Below are 23,509 nucleotides of genomic sequence, written 5' to 3' on the forward strand. Positions count from 1 at the left end.
CTGTGATGGAGGATAATGGGTGTTTTGGTGGTGGGCTTGGTACTGCAACATACAGCTAAAGAGATGTGAACCTGTGCTCCCAAACCATGTACAATGTTGTAAACCACTGTTACTGCAATAAAAAATAATACCATAAAAAGCCATGGTGCTCGTTGTCTATGAAGATCATCTCCAATCCCATCAAGTGGGAGGACGGGTGGGGAGGATCTGCTGGCACAGAGATGGACACGGGACCCTGACTTTTTGGGCCTCAGATCTTTTATGGACCTCCTTACCGGGATCCCTTGCCCTTGGGCTTGACCAGACTTGGGACAATGGAATCTCTTTCTTCTCCTGGGGCCCTTGAGACTTGTGCCTCAGGAACACGGCGGACTCCAGCACCCAAGGGATCGGGCACTCACAACCAGCCAAGCCTCCCTTACCACCCCTGCGTGCCGCCCACGCTCCTCGACTCGCCACTCAGGCTCTGTGCCTTCCTAACTTCAGGCCTCCAGCTCCCAGAACGGTGGTTCTCTGCTCCCTTGTTCTCCACCTTCTCGCCTTTGTTCATGCTGGTTCCTTGGCCAGGCACACCATTTTCTTTTTGGTATGCTTTCCTGTCTGTGACTAGGATCAAATTAATTGTTCCCCAATACAACCTACCCCCTCCCTCTTTGCCCCAGCCTCCTCACAGAATCAAACTACGTACACATCTATTTTTTAAGTGAGTCTGGTGCCCTTGGAGGCTCAGGACACACCTTGTTCATGTTTGTGTCCATGGAAGACCCTTAATAATAAGTTAGTGGTTAAATGAATAGATTGGAGGGTTAAATAAGCATATAAACAAGCCCGACCTAGACAATAATGAGTGAATGAACACTTCAAGGAGGACTGGTTCTCATGGCATACACTCGCCCCCTCCCCTCCCCCCCAGGAGCTAGAACTTGGCCTTCTTGATGGGGAAGTAGGGAACAAGGCTGCCACCTCTTCTCTTGGGGAGGAGCCTTGGTCAGTTTCCTAAGGAGTCCTGAGCACTTGTGACCTGCACCCCTTAAAAAGTCCCAAGTGCAAAAGCAAAAAGTCAGTGAAGATGGAAGTGAAATAGATCCAATAACGAGTCCAGATCTGTGAATCCCTGGTCTTTGCTGCCAGGGAAGAAACTATTGGGAGGCTGGGCCTCCACCAAAGAGGAGGAAGCAGACTCGTCTTAGTAGGAAGGGGAGATAAAGCAAAAGGTTGGACTACATAGGGGAGGAAATGGAATGTTCAAGAAGTTCTTCCGCAGCAAAGTGGACTCACCAGAGATCAGTGGATTAAAAAAAGGTCTTTATTCATTCCTCTATCCTCCAGACTAGGTCAGGAATTTTGAGGAGGCAGGATTCTGTCCAATACTTTTCTATTTTCTCAGGACCCTGCCTAGAACCTGGAACTTAATATTAACAGAATGCATGGATGGATGGATGGAGGGATGGATGGAGGGATGGATGGATGGATGGATGGATGGATGGAGGGATGGATGGATGGAGGGATGGATGGATGGAGGGATGGATGGATGGATGGAGGGATGGATGGATGGAGGGATGGATGGATGGATGGATGGATGGATGGATGGATGAGTGAGCCAATGGATGAAGAGGCCAGATATACAGTGAATAAACAGATGGAAATATAGATTGCTGGATTAATAACAGCTGGATGGGTTGATATGTGCACATATAGATGGTTAAATGGATAAGTAGATAAACAAGTGGGTAGGTGTATGAAAGGAACCACATACATGGGTAAATGAATGGACAGGTGGGCAAACAGAAGGAAAGTACGATGACTTGATGGATAGATGGGTGGGTGGGCAAATGGTTAAATGATGGATGTGGAAATTGACGAACGGTTGAACAGACAAGAAAGCTTTGTTAACTAGAAAGACTAGACTGATGTTCAAGAACTGGCTAGGGGGAGAGAAACGGAGAAGCCTGGGCTGGAAATAGAGTCCCGAGGGACTTGGGAGAAGGAGAAGAAGAAAGGGGCAAGAACCTCCTCTGGGGGAAGGGAAACCCATGTGTGAAGATACCGAAGGAAGCAAAGGAGAGCCGTAGTCTGCTGAGCAGCCTACCCTGAGCCCAGGCCCAGCTTGGGTAGAACCTAACCTTTGGGGTCCCAAGACCAAGGAAGATCTCAGAGCCCTTAGCCAGCCAGGTTGACCCTAGAAAGCAGAGGCCACAAGAGGCCACTCCTACCAGCTCTGGCCCCAAGGAAGTGACCGTTGGCCATGTGAGGGTCTTGAGAGAGCAAGGCATTTGTGGAGTTAGGGTTAGAGAGCTCAGCAGGGCCTGGGGAAACAAAGGTCCCCAGAGCCAGCCTTTTCCCTTCCACCCTCCCTCCCCACCCCAGCCCCCAGCCCGCCTCTCACAGTCCCAGCTTCCTCTGGGCAGGGGGCCTGGCCCCCATGGCCTCCCAGGCCAGCCTTGGAGCACCACCTGCCTCAGTCGGCCAGAGACTTCCTGTAGCGCAAGAGATTTATGCAAACGGGCTGGGGCGGTGATGTCACCCCAAAGGGACTATCTCCCAGAGGCAGGCCCTCCGATAAAATCAGGAACTTGCGCTGGCCCTGCGATGTCAAGGGAGGGGGCTCGCCAAGGGCTCCTGTAGCGCAGGGGGGCAGGCCTGAGCCCTGCGCCCGCCCCGAGTCCGAGTCCCATCTAGCCCCTGACGGGGCACCCCATTCCAAGGGGCTCCGCACTGGCCCCCACCGAGGCAGGGGACCTGACTGACTTGGAGCTCGGCTGGATGTTACAGGCGTGCAAAATGGAAGGGTTTCCCCTCGTCCCCCCTGTGAGTACTGGGACTCCAACCTGGGGCCCTCGGATGCCTGCCGTCCGCCTGCCCGGCAGCCCAGCAGCCCACCGCTGCCCTCCCGGCTCACTATCAGTGGGAAGTTGGTGTTTCCTCCCTGGAGCTCCTGGCCTGAGAGCCAGCGAGGGGCCATTGGCTTCTCGGAGCACACCCTGGCGGGTGGAGGGCTGGGCCCATGGTGGGGCTGCGATCTGTGGGGTGAACAGTTATTAAGGATGAGACTGGGGTGGCCGGCCAGAGCTCCAGGCCAGGGCGCTGGGCTGAGAATGGTGAGGGCGGCCGTGGGGAGGTGGCGGTGGCGATGGAGAGGCGGCCGTGAGAGAAGCCGGTACCCAGGGCGGGGAAGGCTGGAGGGCAGAAGGGCCACAGCTAGGGCCTTGGCCCATGGCCTGGGTGCTCCTGGAGACTGAGGCTGCTCTAAGTCTGGTTCCCGGGGCCCAGCTGGGTCCTGGCACAGAGGACATGGTTGTTGACCGCAGGGCCTGGGCCTTGGGCCCTCACGTCTCTGAGAGGCCTGGGCAGCAAGCAAGGGGTAACAACAGAGGCTGTGCGGGCGCAGAGACTAGGACTGCCGTTTGGGCTGTGGTGGGCTGGGGCTCAGGGATGGGAAGGCAGGACAGTGGCTGGGGAAGCCTGGGGCTGAGGTTGGGCTGTGATAGGAGCTGGTGAGTGCGGGGCTGGAGTGAGGGCAGGGTTGAGGCTGGGACAGGGACTGGAGGCAAAGAAGCCAGAGTTCCAGGGAGCCCTGGGGAGAGGAACGGCATCACGCTGGGGCTGACTCCCCCTGTGTGTGCTCTTGGTAACAGTCATGGCCTTCGGCAGTTGTCGGACATGAGTCCCTCTGAAAAGACCCCCTCCCTTCCCCCCCCAGCACCCACTCAGCAGGGTGTGGGGCCCTGCGGGGAGCCGGGAAGGCTTGGCAGGGCTGCCCCACCTGACTCAGCTTTCCCGGCAGAGGCAGCTCCTTCTGCTGCCTCACCCCAGTGTACCCAAAGCCAGGGGAGGCTCCCGGGCCTGACATCCTGCTACTGGGCTGTGCTGCCTGGAAAAGCAATGCTGGGTTCTGGGCCCACCCTCCCCACCAGGACCGAGAACGGGGTGATGGTCATGGGCCCAGGAGGACCAACTCTGCTTCGGCAAAGCCACAGGCTTGGCCACTGTCGCTGACCCTTGACCTCACAATCCCTGAACGCCAGATACTGCCGGGCAGGTGGCACAGCTTCTTGGGTTCCCACAGTAAGCCCCTCAGCCCGGTTCCCCCAGCCAGGGAGGCTACTCTGAGGGACCCCTGAGAGGGCGGGCTCTCTAGTAAGTCCCGGCCCCCAACCCAAGCCCTGAGGGCTGGAGTTGTTGTTGTGTAATCCTCAGGGCAAACTGCGGGGTGGGGACAGGCCAGCCGGGGACTGTTGGGATGACTGGGGGAGTGAGCAGTCTCTGCGGCTGTGTGGGGGAGCGGGGAGGAGGGTGAAGGAGGAGTCAGGGAAGAAGAAGGAGGGGAGAGAGGAAGGGGGTGGGGGATGGGAGGAGTGAGGATGCAAGGGAGGAGGGAGGCTGTACCCCAATAGTGTGTTTGAAGGAGGAGGGAGCAGGGAGTGTGAGAGCATTAAGGCTCTGGAAGTCCCATGTCCCCCAAGACTGGGTGAACCCTGTAAAAACCATCAGTGAGCAGGACTATGGGTCCTGGCGGAGGCCCTGGGCACGCCGGGGGCCTGGCCACAGGCTGGCAGTGGAGAGGGATGGGGCTGTGGATGGTGGTGGCAGGAAGTACCAGAGCGCTCGCCCGTGCTCGGGCCTCAGGGTGAAAGTGGCGTCTGGTGCGTGGAAGCTGGAGGTGTGAGCTTGTGCCAATGTGCTAGAAGGCAAGCGTGTGTCTGTAGGGTGAGTGTACCTGGGGGTGCGTGTGGCCACAGCATCTGAATGGGGGTGACCCTTAGAGTGAGAGTGGACCTGTGGAGAGCAGCTGAAGGGGGGTAGGCACTGCAGTCTCCCCTCTGCCCTGGTCCTTTTTTGACCTCTGACTTACATCACTGGGTCCTGCTCAGGGGAACAGGACCTCCTGCTCTTCTGGGTTCCCTTCCCTGGCTCTGTGGCCTCTTCCGGTTCAAGCAGAGAGAGGACTCCAGGCTGGAGGCAGCCGTTCTGTCTGAGACAGTGATGTGGACCCAGCAGATTGGGGGGTTGCAAACCTGGCTGGGGTCTCCTGACACCCTCCTTTCTCAGCAGCCGTCGGAAGACCTGGTTCCCTATGACACGGATCTGTACCAACGCCAGTCGCACGAATATTACCCTTACATTGGCAGCGATGGAGAAAGTCACAGTGGTGAGTCCAGGGCCCTGCCAGACTCGCTGCCCTGCTGGCCTGGGCCGCCCAGTGTGTGTAGGATCTAGGGAGAATAGAAAGAAGCTGGGGCCCCTAGGGCAGCTTGGGAATTCTGAGAATCAAATCAAATTAGCTCTCAGGGCACACGGGTTCACTACCCCACCACCCCCATCTATCATGCGGCTCTGTTGTGCCAAGGCTCGGGGTTATCTTCTTCTACAGTGGCCTTCCTGTCCAATCCTTCTGGCCTTTTCACAAGTGAGGAGACCGAGGCTCAGGGAGCTACGTGACCTGTACAAGGTGACAGCTGGTCAGTGGAACCCAGTCTGTCTGCTCCAGACCCAGTGCTTTCACCTCCCTCTCTCCCTCCCCCTCCTCCGCCCTGTCCTTGTCACCCCTTTGCTCTGAACTCGCTTCTGGTACATCACCACTCCCTGCTGGTATGACTAGCGGGTTTCTCTATTGACATCTGGATAATTCTATGTACAGGGTGTGGCCTGCATGCTGTAGGACGCTCAGCAGCAGTGGCATCGCTGACTTCTGCCCCTAGATGCAGGTGGCACGGCCTAGCAGGACGACCAAAACTGTCGCATCAGATCTAAATGCCTGCTGTTTGAGGACTGCAGCAGGGATTGAAGCCCCCAGTTTGCTGGGGCTGGGGGTGAGGATAAGCCAGGGAGAGGATCCTTCTGTCTGGTCTAACTGCCCACTCCAAGGCCCTGCCTGGATCCTGGAGCAAATTCAGGGAAGGGAGAGAGGCATGCGGTGCCTGGAACTTGGGTAGGAGGCTGAGAGGTCACCCCAAGTTGGACCTGGCATATTGACAGCCCTAATCCAAAGGTGAGGTAACCTAGTTAATAGGTCTTTGCTGGGGATTCTGTCGGGACTCTGAAAGACTTGGGTGCCAGACACTGGGGTGTCCTAGACCCAGAGGGAAAGCGCTGGCTGCCATGGCTGAGGAAGGTTTCATACCTGAAGGCCATTCCTAGGGCCAGTCACACCTGGAGTCCCATTGAGGCACATCTTGGCAGGGTAACCTGATGGCCACACCCAGAGGTGTCCCATGAGGAGAGTCCTTATTTAGGATTCTCACATCTGGATACCAAACCTCACAAACAGCTTCACCTGGGATATACACTGGGCAACGATTATAAAGATGCTACCTGCAGTCTACTTGGGAGTAGGTGGTGGATGTGCCCCAATGTTTGGTCTGGGAACATAATTATCTCAGAACCCTGAGACTAGAAAGGCTTTAAAATACCCTTTTTCAACCTTATAAGTTTATTTGTAGCTCTACAAAAAATACACCCTCTCTGTGAAAAAGACAGATAACTTAGAAGAAAAGCTCCTTTTCCAACTCTATGCCCAGTTGCCGGAACCAGCTCAAGGTCCTCCTCCCTGCCTGGTAAACCAGCACACGCACCCTTCATTAGCGGTTCAAGACCCAAGACGGTCACTCTGGGCTTGAGGATTGGCGCCCCCTGGTGGTCCCACCCAGGACGGCTCAGGTCCCAGCAAGCTGGCTCTGCCTGTGGGCCCCTCCTCCACTGGGGATCCTCTCTTCTCTGACCTAGCCTGCTCAGCTTCACTGGGTTTGGGTATTTTGCAGCCTCGGTGTCTCTGCTGTAATATGAGGCTTCTGGCCCTAGAAGTCACCTAGGCCTGGTGTTGGGGCTGATGGAGAGAGCACTTTGGAGAAAGCTTGAGCTTTCCTGGCTCGGCGTCCAGATGAGTCCCTTCTATATGGGGTGGGGTTTTGGGAAGGACTCCTCACTGGATGCCTGAGCATACCAGTTGGGTCATGAAGCCCCTTCCTTCAAAAGTCCAATGACAGTTCCCAGGTGTCCCAGTTCCTACACCCCCTCGTACCCACCTCCTTCCTTCACTGCCTACCTGGGCATAATACCTGTTGGAAGGTATTGCTGGAAGACTTAAGAATAGGGACACCTTCACATTCTTCCTCCAGTTCCCACATGTGCTCCGCATCTACGTTTTTAGGTGGTGGAACTCAGTAAAAAGACACACAGGCCACTTGGGCCTAGTCTTGGCTCCATCACTCATCAGTGATGGAGTCCTTGTTTCCTCATCTATAAAGCTGAGAGCGCGGAAATACTTAGATGATGGGTTTCTGACTGTTCAGTGAGGTAACGCATGTAACATTTGAGGTCCCTAGTACACGGCCCAGTAAACTCTTGGACACAGTGTCAGCTTTACTGCACCTACCCCCAGGCAGGAGGAGAAGCAGCTGAGAGAGTGGAAACACTCTCACAGGGATAATTATCCCTCACAGGGATAATTTTCCACTGTCCTGACTGACAGACCCAGTCACCTAACAGCCACTTAACTTACCCTTGCATTCATCTAGCTATCTCCCCCTTCTCCCAACATGTATCGTCCTCCTGTATCATCCTCCTACCACTCACCTCCTCATCTGCCTAGGCATCCGCCTCTGATGATAAGTCCTGTACCAGACACTGTTGTAGGCTGTTTGGGGCAGGGGTGTCCCTGATGAGCAAGCCACACATGGCCGCCGCCCTCGTGGAGCTTCCGTTCCAGGGAGGGAGAGAGGCAGTGACCAGTCAGCTGGGCAGATATTACCCAGAAGTCCTGTAAAAAGCAGAGTAATGTAAGGGAGAGTGTCTGTGTGGGGGGAGAGGCCAGGGAAGGCCTCTGAGAAGCGGCAGTTGAGTGGAAGTTTGAGTGAAGACAGGAAGAGGGAGTTCCAGGTAGAGAGCCCTTAGGGACACGGAAGTGACCTCAACAGAGTGGCCGCTGAGCAAGGGGGAAACAGAGAGAAAAGGAAGCCAGGGGGTGTGTAGGAGGCAAATCACACAGGGCTTGAGGCCACGCATGAGTTTTGATTTTATTCTACCCACCGGGAAGACATTGAAGGATATTGTGCAGGGATAGGGCGCCATTTCAGTCAGTGTGTGTGTGTGTGTGTGTGTGTGTGTGTGTGTGAGCGCGCGTGTGTGTTGAAAACGAAATAAATGTTTACTTGTTAATTATGAAAGAAATACTCGCTGCAAGAATTTCAGAAACACAAAAGCAAGTCAAGTAAACCATTTCCCCCTTCCCGATCTCACTCCCCATGGGAAGCACCTCCGTCCACCTCACAGACATTCTGTTTTATATATTTAATCCTAGATGTCTCCCCACGGACACAAACACGTGCCCTTACTCTATTCATTCAAAAGTGGAATTGTCGTAGCATGTTGTTCTGCAAATTTCTATTTCTTACTTAAGTCCATCACAGACATTTCTCCGTGGCACACACACAGTGTATCACAGAGATTCAAGTGGTGTTTCCAGGCTTTCTTTCTTTCTTTCTGCATACAAGAACTGGGGTATAAGCCAGAGGTGCGGGGCGGGGGGGGGGCGGTGAGAGGATTCACCACAGATAGCAGGTAGCAGAACAGGCAGATGCACTGAAATACACTGCTGAGGGGAGCAGCGGGCGAGGCAGGAGAGGTCTGCTGTGCCATGTGGGTAGCTCCCTGGCCAGACGGGCATGGCACTGGTGCTGAAGTGGCTGGCGATAGCTTGATAGCGCTGTCTTTAACCCCTGCGCCACCAGGGAGGCCCTCTAGTCTGTCTAATACAGGGCTACGGACATGTAAGTGTGCAGATTTGAAATAGGGACTTAGAGTCTATTCACTAACAGACATTGGTTGAGTACCTTCTATATGCTATTGATAGCTTTACTTTCCAATTTGAGATGCTATCTATTCACTTTATCATAAAAAAATGAGAATTTGATTCTCCAGTCATGCACGCGCACACTCACACACACACACACTCACTCAAACTTCTCCACACATACCAAAATAACTATAAAGTAACTTTCCCCAATTTCATTGATATAATTGACCCACACTATCTAAGCTTAAGGTGTACACACACACACACACACACACACACACTGAAATGATTGTCACAATAAGTTTAGTTAACGTCACCTCATGTAGTTACCAAAAAAAAGGTCTCTCCTTGTGATGAGAACTTTTAGAATCTGGTGTCTCAGCAAATTTCAAACATGCCAGAGAGCGGTGTTAGCTAGGACTCGTGCTGTACATTATACCCTCAGGACTTACGTAACTTACCACTGAGTTTGTACCTTCGAGTTTGGACCCACTTCCAGCCTCAGGCAGCCACAAATCAGCCCTCTTTTTCTGAGTTTAAGTATTTTAGATTCTACGTATGAAATCACACTGTATTTGCTTTGCTCTGTATAGTAACTTCTGTTAGATGAATATCTGAGTTTTCTTTTTTCTTTTTTTTTAAAAGATTTATTTATTTATGCATACAAGAGCTGGGGTACAGGCCAGAGGTATGGGGGGTAAGAGGATTCACCAGAGACAGAGTGGAGAACAGAACAGACAGATTGGCCAAAGTACACTGCTGAGGGGAACAGCAGGCAAGTCAGGAGAGGTCTGCTGAGCCATGTGGGTTGCTCCCTGGCTGGCCAGGGATGGAACTCATGCTGCAGAGGCTGCGGACATCTTCATAGGTTGTCTTAACTGGTTGCACCACCAGGGAGGTCCGAGTATCTGAGTTTTCTGCTGAATCATACTTGGGTGTTTTTCTGAGGGGCAGTGCCATGATCATGGGCAAGTAGTTCACCTCTTTCTGCCTCAATGTCTTCATAACGATCCCTACTTCACAGGATTGCCACAAAGCTCAAGGGATTTATTACATATAAAACGTTCAGGACAGTGCCTGGAAAATAGTGAATATTATATAAGAATTTGCATTCTTGGGCCTCCCTGGTGGTGCAAGCGGTTGAGTGCAGCGCTGTGAAGCTGTCCGCAGCCTCTGCAGTGCCAGTTCGATCCCTGCTGGCCTTGGAGCAACCCACATGGGGAGCAGACCTCTCCTGTCTTGCCCGCTGCTCCCCTCAGCAGTGTATTTCATCAGTCTGCCTGTTCTGTTCCCTGCTCTGCCTCTGGTGAATCCTCTCACCCTCCTGCGCATCTGGCTTGTACCCGGGTTCTTGTATAAATAAAATAAATCTTTAAAAAAAAAAGAATTTGCATTCTTGTAATCAGAGTCTCCTGAGAAAGGCTGTGTAGGAGGTAAAAATTTTGTTGTTTTTTTTGTTTGTTGGATCTTGTATCTTTAAACTGTGTTCTCATTTGATTAATAGTAATTTGACCAGCTATAGAAATCTAGGTTGAAAACCACTTCTTTCCTTGGAAACTCGAGACCCTTTCTCCACTGTCCTCTGGTTACATAGTTTTTCTTATGAAGTCTGATGACATTCCACGTCCTCGTTTTTGCATGTAACCTCTTTTGGTTTTGTTTGCTTTTTCTATCTATTTAGTTTTATTTTGTCTTTCTGAGAGATTTTTTTTTTTTATTTTATTTAAACGGTTCTTTTTTTTTTTTTAATAGAGGCATTTTTTTTATTTATTTTGTTTTGTTCGTTTGTTTGTTTTGTTTATACATGCACTGGGTACAGTCAGAAGCACGGGAGGGTGGGAGAATTCACCAGAGCCAGAGCGGGGAGCAGAGCAGGCAGAAGGACCGAAGTACACTGCTGAGGGGAGCAGCGGGCGGCAGGAGAGGTCTGCGCGCCATGCGGGACCCTCCTCCGGTGGCCGGGAAGCAGCCGGGGATCGAACCGGCACCGCAGAGGCCGCGGGCAGCTTCGCAACCCAACGCTCAACCGCTGCGCCACCGGGGAGGCCCTCTTTCTGAGAGATTTTAATGTCTTTCCCCCATATCTTGTGGTTTCCCTGAAAATGCTTTTTTTTAAATGATTTTTTAAAAAGATTTTATTTATTTATTTATATAAGAACTGGGGTACAGGCCAGATGTGCAGGAGGGTGAGAGGATTCACCAGAGACAGAGCAGAGAGCAGAACAGGCAGACAACAGAAATACACTGCTGAGAGGAGAAGCAGGCGAGACAGGAGAAGTCTGTTGTGCCATGTGGGACCCTTACCGGCCAGCCGGGATCGAACTGGCACTGCAGAGGCTGCGGAGGGAGCCTGTGCCACCAGGGGAGGCCCTGAAAATGCTTTTAAAAAAAAAAAAGATTTATTTATTTATGCATACAAGAGCTGGGGCACAGGCCAGAGGTGTGTGGGGTGGGGGGTGAGAGGATTCACCAGAGACAGAGTGGGGAACAGAACAGGCAGACTGACTGAACTACACTGCTGAGGGGAGCAGCGGACAAGCCAGGAGAGGTCTGCTGCACCATGTGGGTTGCTCCCTGGCCACTGGGGATCAAACTTGTGTTGCAGAGGCTGCAGATTGCTTCATAGTGTGGTTTTTAACCACTTGCGCCACCAGGGAGGCCCCTGAAAATGCTTTTTAAAAGGTCACTCTGGCTGCTGTGTGGAGAAAGCTGGAAAGACGGCAAGGACAGGGACAGGGAGAAAGCACTGGCAGGAAACGAATGGGGTGATCCAGGCAAGAGATGGTGGGGTCTGGGACAAAGGAGGTGGCTATAGAGACAGAAAGGAGTAGGCAATTTCAAGATCGATTCTGAAGGTAGAATTGAAAAAAATGGCTATTTATTGTTATTATTAATTTGTGGTAAAATACACATAATATAAAATTTACCACCTTAACCATTCTTAAGTGCACAGTTCAGTGGCGCTAAGTACACTCACACTCGTATACCATCACCTAATAGTCTCTGATTCCACATAGGAAATCATACAGGATTTGCCTCTATCTCCATTCCTCTCTGTAGTGCTTTTCGTCTTGCAAAACAAGCTTCTATGTTCATTAAGCAATAACTCTCATTGTCTCTTTCCCCCATCCCCTGGCAATCACCATTCTACTTTGGTTCTATGAATTAGACCACACTAGGCATTCATCTGAGTGACATCATATGGCATTTCTCTTTTTGTGACTGATTTTTATTTTTGTTTTGTATTTTTTTTGTTGTTTTTAAAGATTTAATTATTTATATAAGAACCGGGGTACAGGCCAGATGCATGGGAGGGTGAGAGGATTCACCACAGTACAGAGCAGGGACTAGAACAGGCAGACTGATGAAATACACTGCTGAGGGGAGCTGTCTGCTGCTCCATGTGGGTTTCTGTCTGGTCGGCTGGGATCAAACCCGCATTGCAGAGACTGCGGACAGCTTCTCATTGCCGCGCTCTACTGGCTGCGCCACCGGGAAGGCCCTTTTTGTGACCGATTTATTCACTCGGTGTAATGCACTCAGTGTTTGTCCACACTATAGCATGCATTAGAATGTCCTTTCTCTCTTTTTTTTTTTAATGCCTACTAAATTGTGGAACTTGAACCTAAATATTTTTTTTTAAGATTTATTTATTTATTTACACAAGCACTGGGTACAGTCAGAAGCGCGGGAGGGTGAGAGAATTCACCAGAGCCAGAGCGGGGAGCAGAGCAGGCAGAAGGACCGAAGTACACTGCTGAGGGGAGCAGCAGGTGGCAGGAGAGGTCTGCGCGCCATGTGGGACCCTAGCCTGGGGCCCAGGGATCGAACCGGAGCTGCAGAGGCTGCGGGCAGCTTCGCAGCCCAGCGCTCAACCGCTGCGCCACCGGGGAGGCCCAGAATGTCCTTTCTTTTTTTTTTTTTTTCTTTTTTTTTTTCTAAATTCTTTTTTTCTTTTTTTTAAGATTTATTTATTTATTTGTTTATACATGCACTGGGTACAGTCAGAAGCGCGGGAGGGTGAGAGAATCCACCAGAGCCAGAGCGGGGAGCAGAGCAGGCAGAAGGACCGAAGTACACTGCTGAGGGGAGCAGCGGGCGGCAGGAGAGGTCTGCGCGCCATGTGGGACCCTTCTGCGGTGGCCTGGGAGCAGCCGGGGATCGAACCGGCGCCGCAGAGGCTGCGGGCAGCTTCGCAACCCAGCGCCCAACCGCTGCGCCACCGGGGAGGCCCAGAATGTCCTTTCTTTTTAAGGCTGAATAATATTCAATTTTGTGTTTATATCATATTTTGCTTACCCATTCATCTGTTGATGGGTCACTTCTGCCTTTTGGCTATTGTGAGTAATGCTTCTGTGAACATGTGTACAACAACCTCTTGGAGACACCTGCTTGGTTTCTTTGGGGCATATATCCAGAAGTTGAATTGCTGGCTCATAGGTGATTCCATTTACACTTTTTTAAAAATCCACCATACTGTTTTCCATAGAGACTGTACCATTTTACGTTCCCACAAACAGTGCACAAGTGTTTTAATTAACCACATTCTTGCTGACACTTGTTATTTTCCTTTTTTGAAAAGTAATAGCGATTTGTTTTTTAAAGATTTGTTTATTTATTTATTTATACAAGCACTGGGTACAGTCAGAAGCGCGGGAGGGTGAGAGAATCCACCAGAGCCAGAGCGGGGAGCGGAGCAGGCAGAAGGACCGAAGTACACTGCTGAGGGGAGCAGCGGGCGGCAGGAGAGGTCTGCGCGCCAAGTGGGACCCTCCTGCGGTGGCCGGGGAGCAGCCGGGGATCGAACTGGTGCCGCAGAGGTTGCGGGCAGCTTGGCAACCCAGCGCTCAACCGCTGCGCCACCGGGGAGGCCCTTGAAAAGTAATAGCGATTTGAATGAGCATGATAATGTTGGCTATTTGTGATGGGACTGGTGAAGGAAATAGAGTTTCAAAGTTCTTCTCTCCAGCCATTCATCTGTCCATACGCCCTGTCATCCTTCCATACAATTGATAATGTTACGGGACAGGGAGAAGGGCACCCAAGAACCCCCAAACCTGCCTGATATAAGTAGGTTCTTCCATCTGCTGCATCAAGAAAAAACATATTCTAGTGTGTAAGACCTTTAATGGAAAGGAACTTTAATACAATTAATGTGCAACAAAGAGAAGGCGAAGAATATAGTTTCTAAATCAAGCACCCAAAGTTACCCATCCCCTTGTGGGTAAATGCCCAGCCAAACAGGGTGGACCCAAAACAGGGCCACCGAGGCCTGAAATCTTGCCACAAGTCTAAAGCACCTTTTGGCGGGGGCATCGGAAAGGGGCAGAAGGGGCCAGACAAGTCTGGAAGGAAAAGAGCAAAACCAAATCAAGACAAAAGGGCCTCCCCGGTAGCGCAGCGGTTGAGCGCTGGGTTGCGAAGCTGCCTGCAGCCTCTGCAGCGCCAGTTCGATCCCCGGCTGCTCCCCGGCCACTGGAGGAGGGTCCCACATGGCGCGCAGACCTCTCCTGCCGCCCGCTGCTCCCCTCAGCTGAATTCTCTCACCCTCCCGTGCTTCTGACGCTGCCGTTGTTAAGCTCCCCGTGGGTCTCTCACCCACATTTCTTTCAACCAGTCCAAGGCCAAGAAGCAAGCACAGTTTCTTCACATGTCTCTCTGCTCCAGGTGCCTCCTCCAGGTCTCCTTGCTTTCCATCCTGCTTCCTTCCTTCCCCAGGCTCCTCTTCAGCTTTATGTACTCCCTGCTCAGCTCCACCCACCCTTGGGTGGAGCAGGGAACCTGGAACCTCTCCTTTCTCTGGGGGCCACCCTGTTACAATAATCCACCAGTTTGTTCACACATCCGTCTCACCATCTACTCATTCACCTTTCAAACGGTCCCTCCGCCTACCAAATCAGCCACTTCCCATCGGCCTATCTATCGAATAAAGATATACTAAGCATCATCTATATGCTGGCACATCGCTAGGTGCCGTGGAATGAACAGAACACAGGTCCTGCCAGCTGTGACTTTATGACAAGGGAAATAACGAAAGCTCTAGCAGTCAGGATAGAAGGGAAGAGCAACAAGTACCACAAGGCCTGGCGTCCTCTACTCTAAACCCTCAGTTTCCATATCTGAGCGGTTTGTGTGATGAATGGGCTTCAGGGGCCCTTGTCCAGTGTGATTTCCTGAGGAGTTTTTTCCTCAGTTTTTGCTTTCTTAATTCCTCATCTCCCTTCTCTGTCTTGGTCTCACTTCTGTTCCCCTGGGGGAGAGCCTTAGGCGTCAGGCTGGGGTTTCTGCTCTGAGGTGACTTGTCAACTAAATAACATTTAAGACGACTTTGTGTGGGATTATTTTGAGTATTGTTTTATTTTTGTCCTGGTGACATACAGGTATTAATGACACCGAAACACTGAGTAAGAATAGGAATGTGTGGATAGGACTTTGACTCCAGATTGGAAGCTGATGTAGAGAGGAAATTAGAGATCAAGATGAGTAGGTCATTGCTGGTTGGATGATGGATGGCAGATGGTGGATGGATGGGTGGGTGGATGGAGGGTTGATGGTTGAGTGATGGATGGATGACAGATGATAGATGGGTGGATACATATGAGTGATGGATGGATGGATGGATGGATGAATAGTAGATGAATAATGGTTGAACGATCAATGATGAATGAGGGATGAGGGCTGGATGATGGCAGACAGACCGATAGATAAGAACAGTCAGTGAAGTCTCTGTGTCCCTATGAGTCTTACAGTTTTCACTGAGATTCTTGTTCCTCAGAGTGGTAAAAGTTCAGTTCCTGGGGTCAGACACATGTGGGTTTGGACCCCAGATCTACTGACCCCCTGTGAAGAGGGGCTTAACCTCTTTGATTCACAATTTCCTCCTGTGGAAAAGGAAGACCACAGTACACTGGCCACCTTACCAGAGACAACATGTGGATTAAATGTGGGTTAAATTCTTTGCACGGTGACCAGTACACCAAAAACACATGAAAACTTAACTTTTATTAGTCATTTAATCAAATGTTGTTTGAGGCCTATCACGTGTTTGGTATCTGACATGCTATAAAGAGGAGGGCCCAGGGCTGTCTCCAGAGATGCAAATAACATTATGTTCTTTTACGGAGTGGAGTCATGTTAAGGGGGCATGAAATGCACAGTGGCCTGGGTGGTCCTCTAAACAGTCATTCCGAGTCGGAGCGCTGACCTTTGCCCTATAAAGGGTTCCTCGAGCTGTGTTCCTTCAGAGGCCCCATCCTTGAGAACGCTTCTGCCTGCCAAACAGCGTTTATTACATAATTGCCCGGGCACTCAAATCAGGGGTAAAGGCCAGGTTCCGTTGAGACTTTTGAAACCTTAATTGTGCTCAAGAGTCTCCACTGCAGCTTTCAGGGCGCCTGCGGCTGGCTTCCAGAGCCTCAGTGAGCCATGGAATCTCCACAGGTTCCTGCTAAATCCAAGATTCCCGGCTTCTCTCTGAGTATTTTGGATTCAGTGGGTCTCCAGCGGAGCCTCAAACCCAAAGGCTTTTCCAGCCCCCAAAGTGGCTCTGAGGGAGGTGTACTGGAACCCACTTTGGGAAATGTTGGCCCCAGGCTATAACCATAGATTCTGGGTCTCAGCTCAAGAGTCTCAGGCCAAGCTAGAACAGGGACGGGGAGCAGGAGGGAGAGGTGCAACTGGGGCCCCTCACCCACACCTGGAGGGCTGCATGCCCTCAGGGCCTCCTCAGCCCTGGAACTGGAGTGGGTGTGAGGGAGGATGAGGCAATCTGTGAGGCTCTGGGCACTTTCACCACATCAGGAGAAGGCAAGAATGGGAAGCCCAAGGCATAGCACCAGAGGGTGGATCTACAGGTAAAGAGAAGCCCAGATGAATCCACCAGATTCCAGAGCCCCCAAGAGCCCCATCTCTCAAGGACAGCCAAGTCCCCACAGCCGGTGGAGAAGGTCTGGGGCTTGTGAACTCACCGCAAGATCAAAGTACAAGTTAAGCGTCTTTTGGTCTTGTTTTCCCTTTGGGTTTAGATAACTTTATAGGGGCGAGTCAGAGAAGGTTCATGAATTCATTTATTTGGGAAATGTGTGTTGAGTGCCTCCTGGAAGGCACTGGGAGGTAAACAAAGCCAGTCACTGGCCTGATGGTGCCAGGCTGGAGCTCCGACTCCAGCCTCTCGGGCACAGTGACAGCCAGGACCCTAAAACTATTTCTCTCGTCACTGATTAAGGGGGCGGGGAGCAGGGGAAGAGGATGGAGTAAAGTCTCTGTTGCTTGTTCAAGTGCCAATCCCTGCTCCTTAGAATAAAACAACAATAGTGGCGATGACATTGGCGACGATGGCACGTTGAGCGAACTACCTTGTGCAGGTGCCATTTTAAGCCCCTCACAGGCATTCAGTCGTTTGTTTTTTTTTTTTAATTTTTTTTAAAGATTTATTTATTTATTTATACGAGCACTGGGTACAGTCAGAAGCGCGGGAGGGTGAGAGAATTCACCAGAGCCAGAGCGGGGAGCAGAGCAGGCAGAAGGACCGAAGTACACTGCTGAGGGGAGCAGCGGGCGGCAGGAGAGGTCTGCGCGCCATGCGGGACCCTCCTCTGGTGGCCGGGGAGCAGAAGGGGATCGAACTGGCGCTACAGAGGCTGCCGACAGCCTTGCAACCCAGCGCTCAACCGCTGCACCACCGGAGAGGCCCGACATTCAGTCGTTTAACCCTCACAACAAGCCCATGAAATGGGGCCACTTTTAGCCCCATCTTACAGACGAGGACACAGGCTCACAGAAGTGTCATGAGCTGCTGGTGGCACACACCTGGCACCGCACAGCAGGACCCGAATCCAGCTACACCTCACCCCAAATGGTGGACTTTCCTCTGTGCCATGCAGTCTTGTCCAGGCTGCATGACTGCACAGCCAAGGGGCTGACATGCCTCACACCCCAGAACTTCCCTGGGCCCAGGGAGGTGGCAGGGATCCCAGGTTTCCCAGAAACTCCCCTGTGGGTACTGTCAGGGTCTGGGCGCCTGGGCTGCCTGGGTGTGGTTTCAGATGGTTTCACAGGCAAATCAGACCTCCAGTAACTACCCGCTGGGTGTCTTGATTTTTAGATTGGGGGGTGTTGGTCAGAGCCTTGAGGAGATTAGATGTCTTGTCCAGGATCACATGGCAAAGCCACCGCAGAGCAGGACTAGAAAGTGAGTCTTCCGATAACCTGCCCATGGCAGTTCTCAGGGGTGTCTGAGTGTGTGCTGTGAGCGAGAGAGAACAAAGGAGCCAGTGATGCACGTGTGCCCGGGGCTGGTGTGCTGGTCCCGAAGGTGCTGCCCGGCCGAGAACTGCCCGACCCTCTTGGGTCACCTGAGGAAATCCCTCTTGTTACTTTACCAGCACATATTTTTTTGGACTCCAAATTGCACCCAGGTAGTCCTCACACACATTCCAGTTTTTGTTCCCAGAGAGAAAAACTAGAAAAGTGCCCAGAGAAACCATCTAGAAAACCTACCCTAGGGCCTCCCCGGTGGTGCAGCGGTTGAGCGCTGGGTTGCGAAGCTGCCACAGTCTCTGCAGCGCCAGTTCGATCCCCGGCTGCTCCCCGGCTACCGGAGGAGGGTCCCGCATGGCACGCAGACCTCTCCTGCCGCCCGCTGCTCCCCTCAGCAGTGTGCTTCAGTCCCTCTGCCTGCTCTGCTCCCCGCTCTGGCTCTGGAGAATTCTCTCACCCTCCCGCGCTTCTGACTGTACCCAGTGCATGTATAAATAATAAATAAATAAATCTTTAAAAAAAAAAAGAAAACCTACCCTAGTTCTGAGACCAGGTCCCCATGGCAGTGACTGTTCCCAAAACGCAAATCCACCTACCACAGACTCTGAAAGCACCACAGGGGAATTTCCAGGAAAGCCTTGGTTTCTGGCCACCTCACGAGGCCCAGGTGCAGTTGCCCAACAGTGTGACCCTGAGGGGCAGCACCGAGGGCCAAGCAGGTTCTGTGTGTGAGGAATGTCAGCCCTGTGACTGCAGTCACACCATGACCATGTGACAGGTCGTGTGTGTGTGTGTGTGTGTGTGTGTGTGTGTGTGTGTGTGTAGTCTGTCAGCTCAGGAACCACTGAGAGGCCTTAAGAGGAGGGGAGGCCACTCAGCATTCACTGAGGGCCTACTCTGGGGCTAGGAGTTTTAGAACAGGAGTTCATTGGCAGTCTCTAGATAAACATCCCCATCTTACAGGTGAGTCAACTGAAGTCAAAGAGCTGAGGTCACCCAGACAGTAAGTGGCAGAGCCAGGATTCGAACTCTGCTCAAGGGCCTGTCCTGAGAGGGGGAAGCAGGCATGGCTTCAGAGACGTGTGGGCGGCTGGGTCTTTGCTCTGCCCCTGCCTCTCCAGTCTCAGTGTTCTCACCTATAATATGGTGTCATAAAATAAATGGGTGGTGAGAGGTGTGATGTCAACTGGGAGTCCAGTCTGACCAGGGTTGCATGACCTGGCCTCCTCCTAATAATTACAGGCCTGTTGTGCCCTGCCTGGCCCACCCCCACTGACCCCTACCTCTTGGCCCTCCCACAGATCATTATTGGGATTTCCACCCGCACCACATGCACAGCGAGTTCGAGAACTTCCCCGAGAACCACTTCACGGAGCTGCAGAGCGTGCAGCCCCCCCAGCTGCAGCAGCTCTACCGCCACATGGAGCTGGAGCAGATGCACGTGCTGGACACTCCCATGGCAACCCCCATCAGCCACCAGGTGCGTGCTGGCTGTCCCGCAGGGGCCCGAGGCCTGTGGTGAGGCCCCGCGCTCACAGGAAGCTGACACAGGCTCTTACTCAACCCAGCTTCCTGCCCCACAGCGCCAACGGGCCGAAGCCCAACGGCTGCCTCCTGACCCTCCGACTGACCTCGTGACCCCACATCCCTTATCTCCTCTCACCCCACCATGGACGATGGACGGAGCCCAGATAATTACCCCCCAAGCACACATACTCATCCAGCCGACCCTGAAGGCCTTGTCATGGGCCCCCCGACCCTCACTGACTGCAGCCCCTATTCACAGGCCCCTCATGATCTCACATCCAACACCCTGAACACTGAGCTCCATGGCCTCTGCTGCCTCCGCCCCACTGGCCCCCCTCGCCCCCTCCTCCTCCGTCTCACGGACGCTCATCCCAGGCAGTGTCCTTCGTGGACCTTGACCGTCCCTCGCTGACCTCCGTGGCCCTCACTCACACACTTACTAAACCACAGTCACTCTGTACCCGCTTCTTTGGACCCCAGGTCTGACCCGGATGCTGCCCATCCAGGCAGCTCCTTTTTACAAACAAGAAAAAGGTGTCCTGGCCCTGAGACTCTGGGCCTAGAACCAGAAGCCCCAGATTGGTGGGAATCCAGTGGCCCTGGACCCCTAGAACCTGCCGCCTCTATGTGCTGCCCTCCCTAACCTCTGGACCTGGCCAACCCCTAACCCCAGGCCTCGCCCAGATCTTCCCACCCGCTGACCTCCCTGCCCTCAGCCCTCCCTCTTCCCTCCTCGGCTGACTCCCACCTTGCTGCCCTGGGCCTTGCACTGACCCTCACTGACCAAAACCTCTTTTCCAGGTCCCCTACATACCCCGGATGTGTCTCCCATACCCCTCTATGTCCCCAGCCCAGCCCAGCTCGGATGAGGAGGAGGGCGAGCGGCAGAGCCCCCCACTGGAGGTGTCTGACGGGGAGGCCGATGGCCTGGAGCCAGGGCCTGGCCTCCTGCATGGGGAAACAGGTAGAGGGCCCGGTCCCAGACCCCCACCCAGTCCCTGTCCTGGCTGTGTCTTTGTCCCGTGCCCACCCCGGCCAACCTGACGGCCACATCAGTCACACCCCAGAGATGGTGAGCGTGTGAATGTTGGCCAAAGTCTGTGGCCACCTCTACTTAAGTGTGTGTCTGTGAGCATGTGTGTGTGCCATGCACACGGGCGTCTCTGTGACTGAGTGTGGGAGTGTGTGTGGGGGGCATTGTGGGAATAGATGTGTGGGTTGGATGTGTGTGCGTGGGAGTGCGTATGCATGTACGTGTGGGTGTGTAGGTATGAATGTGTGTGTGGCAGTGTGAGCATGTGGGTGTGAGTGAGTGTGAGCGAGTGTGAGGATGTGCACCACCCATGGGGGAGTCAGTCCCTCCCCCAGTGATGGTCCCACACGGTCTGCACCTGGCAGGTGTTGGGGTGTTGGGGTGCTGACCTCCTGGTGCCCACAGGCAGCAAGAAGAAGATCCGCCTATACCAGTTCCTGCTGGACCTGCTGCGCAACGGTGACATGAAGGACAGCATCTGGTGGGTGGACAAGGACAAGGGCACCTTCCAGTTCTCGTCCAAGCACAAGGAGGCGCTGGCCAACCGCTGGGGCATCCAGAAGGGCAACCGCAAGAAGATGACCTACCAGAAGATGGCCCGCGCGCTGCGCAACTACGGCAAGACGGGCGAGGTCAAGAAGGTGAAGAAGAAGCTCACCTACCAGTTCAGTGGGGAGGTGCTGGGCCGCGGATTCACGACCGAGCGGCGCCACCCACCCCACTGAGCCCAGGCCTGTGCCCCCGGGGCCGTGAGGCCTCCCCACCGGCCATAGCATTAACCCCCTGTCCAGTTGGACACAGGGAGGGACGTTTGGAGGGGTGGGGGCTGGCAGGTGGAAGCTGCCCCTCCTTCTCCAAAGACCCTCCTCTCCCCTTCCCCACTTCCCACCAGGACTCCACCCCAGACGGCTACAGTGGCCCAGGAGTTAGCCTCACTTAGTACCGAGGGGTGCTTCCTATGGCGTTTGAAGCCACCATATTGTATAAATTAAACCAACATTTCTGATGATCCGAGCACCGGAGCACCTGCTTGCTTCCCATTAGCTTCCTAAGTGACCCGCATTATTAAAGTTATTTGCTGCCTTCTCTTAACAGTTTTTATGCACCTTCTCTGAGGCCTGTGCAATCTCTTTTTCGCATGTCTCCCGTGGGCGCTGACAGAGGCCCCTGCGCCATGCTAGATGCCAGAATCCAAAAAGAAACGACACATTTCTGACCTGGGGTTAGAGCAGGTGGACAGGCGTCCTCGGTGGCCTTAGAAGAATAACATTAAAAAGCTCCCCCGCACCCCAACCCCGCCCCCCATGCACAAATGCGCTTTCTTTTAAAAGCCTCAATGAGGTTTAAACATGTGCTCTCAGTTATGCTGAAGGCCGGGATCATGAAGTAACCCTGGGTTTTCTGGCCATTTATCGCATGTCAACCCACTTTACTAACGGGGATACCGAGGCTCAGGGAGGTCAAATAATGTGTCCACGCTCACAAAGCTGGTGAGGGCGGGCTGGTCCCACTCCATGCGGGGTGACGTGTCTGAATGGGGTCCCAGTCAACGTGGCGAGGAGCAGGTGTGAAGCCCCAGAGCTTGTGTGGACGTGAAGTGTCCTCGCAGGATATAAGCCGCAGGAGCCCAGACACAGGGGAACCCCTGGGGGGGAGCCAGGCTCCTAACCCAGAGTAACAGAGAACCAGGCGGGCCGGGGGTGGCAGGCAGCCCGCAGGCCTCGGAGGACCCGTCTGGGCCATGAGGGTAAGGCCAGCAGCTCCCCTCCCACACACACTGCCTTGCCCACAGGGGTGCCCGCGGCCCAAACTTCACGCTCCTCCCCAGTGGGCTCAGAGCCCCGGAAGGAAACCAGTGCTCAGTCCTCTTGAAAAGAAGCCGCAGGGGCATGTGATTTGATTTAAAAGAGGTTAAAATGTCAGCAAAGAACAGATTCCAGAAGTTTGAGAGACAGTCCATGTGGACAAGGTTTGTATGAGAATCGCACAAAAGGGGGGCACAGATAATTGTTCCCTGTAGTGGGTCTTGCTTGAACTGGGTCACATGGAATTTGCCTGTTTCTGTGTAGCAGCCAATGCCTGCCCCCGACCATGTGGGGTGTGCGTGTGTGTGTGTGTGTGTGTGTGTGTGTGTGTAAGGAATGGGGCAGTCACAGGGGGCAAAGGGTCACAGAGGAGTGGTGGAGGGGACATGAGGGGATTCAGAACACTGGCAGGGATTTTTTTTTTTTTTTTTTGTGGGACCCTTGCCAGTGGCCAGGGATCGAACTGGCGCTGCAAAGGCTGCGAGCAGCCTCACAACCCAGCGCTCAACCGCTGCGCCACCAGGGGAGGCCCTACTGGCAGGGATTTTGTATGACTTTAGCAAGAGCCAGCTCTGCCTCTCTCTTGCATTTGGGACACATGGAAAATGTACCCCATCTCCTCACGGGCAGGCTCACCCAGCCCTTCCTCTTGGGTGACACCTGTTCCCAGCACTGCTCTCTCCCCACCTGGCCCTGGACTAAGCCCACCCAGGACCCCACAGCAAGAGGCCAGGCCAGGCCCCATGAGCCCCAAAGCTGGGGCCACATAGAGCAAGCACTGGGCCAGCACGAGCCTGGCGCGGCCTCGAGCACTTCCCACTCTCAACCCGCTTTATTCATGGAACAGCCTGGCGCACTGGGCGCTGCTATCACCAAGCCCCCCTTACAGAGGAGGAAAAGAAGGTGCCGGGAGGTGAGGCACTGGCAGTGCCAGGACTCGGGGTCTGTGCACCTACCCATCGCCCACACCACCCAGCAGGGGTGCCCTGGATCCATCAGCCACAGGGTGACGGGCCCAGCACACTCCCACTGTACTGTTTCCCTGCCAGGCAGACAGACAGACAGGACTGGGAGTATCCCTGAGGTCCCCCAAGG

General features: G+C 53.4%; 1 protein-coding gene across 2 annotated transcripts; it reads left to right on the plus strand.

Annotated features, from left to right (window-relative positions):
* Nucleotides 1–2,561: 2,561 nt before the first annotated feature.
* On the plus strand, nt 2,562–21,703 carry SPI1 (Spi-1 proto-oncogene). Of its 2 annotated transcripts, none has more exons than XM_037521621.1 (5): nt 2,562–2,808; nt 5,050–5,149; nt 19,351–19,529; nt 20,378–20,540; nt 21,015–21,703. In XM_037521621.1, exons 1-5 carry the CDS (start codon nt 2,764–2,766, stop codon nt 21,332–21,334), a joined length of 807 nt encoding a protein of 268 aa, XP_037377518.1. In that variant the 5' UTR covers nt 2,562–2,763; the 3' UTR covers nt 21,335–21,703. The 2 variants fall into 2 exon arrangements, with proteins under 2 accessions (XP_037377518.1, XP_037377519.1); XM_037521622.1 differs by having other exon boundaries at nt 5,053–5,149.
* Nucleotides 21,704–23,509: the final 1,806 nt, after the last annotated feature.

Source organism: Talpa occidentalis, unplaced genomic scaffold, assembly GCF_014898055.3.
Source record: "Talpa occidentalis isolate TD23 unplaced genomic scaffold, MPIMG_talOcc4v2.1 talOcc4.3, whole genome shotgun sequence".
NCBI classification, from domain to species: domain Eukaryota; kingdom Metazoa; phylum Chordata; class Mammalia; order Eulipotyphla; family Talpidae; genus Talpa; species Talpa occidentalis.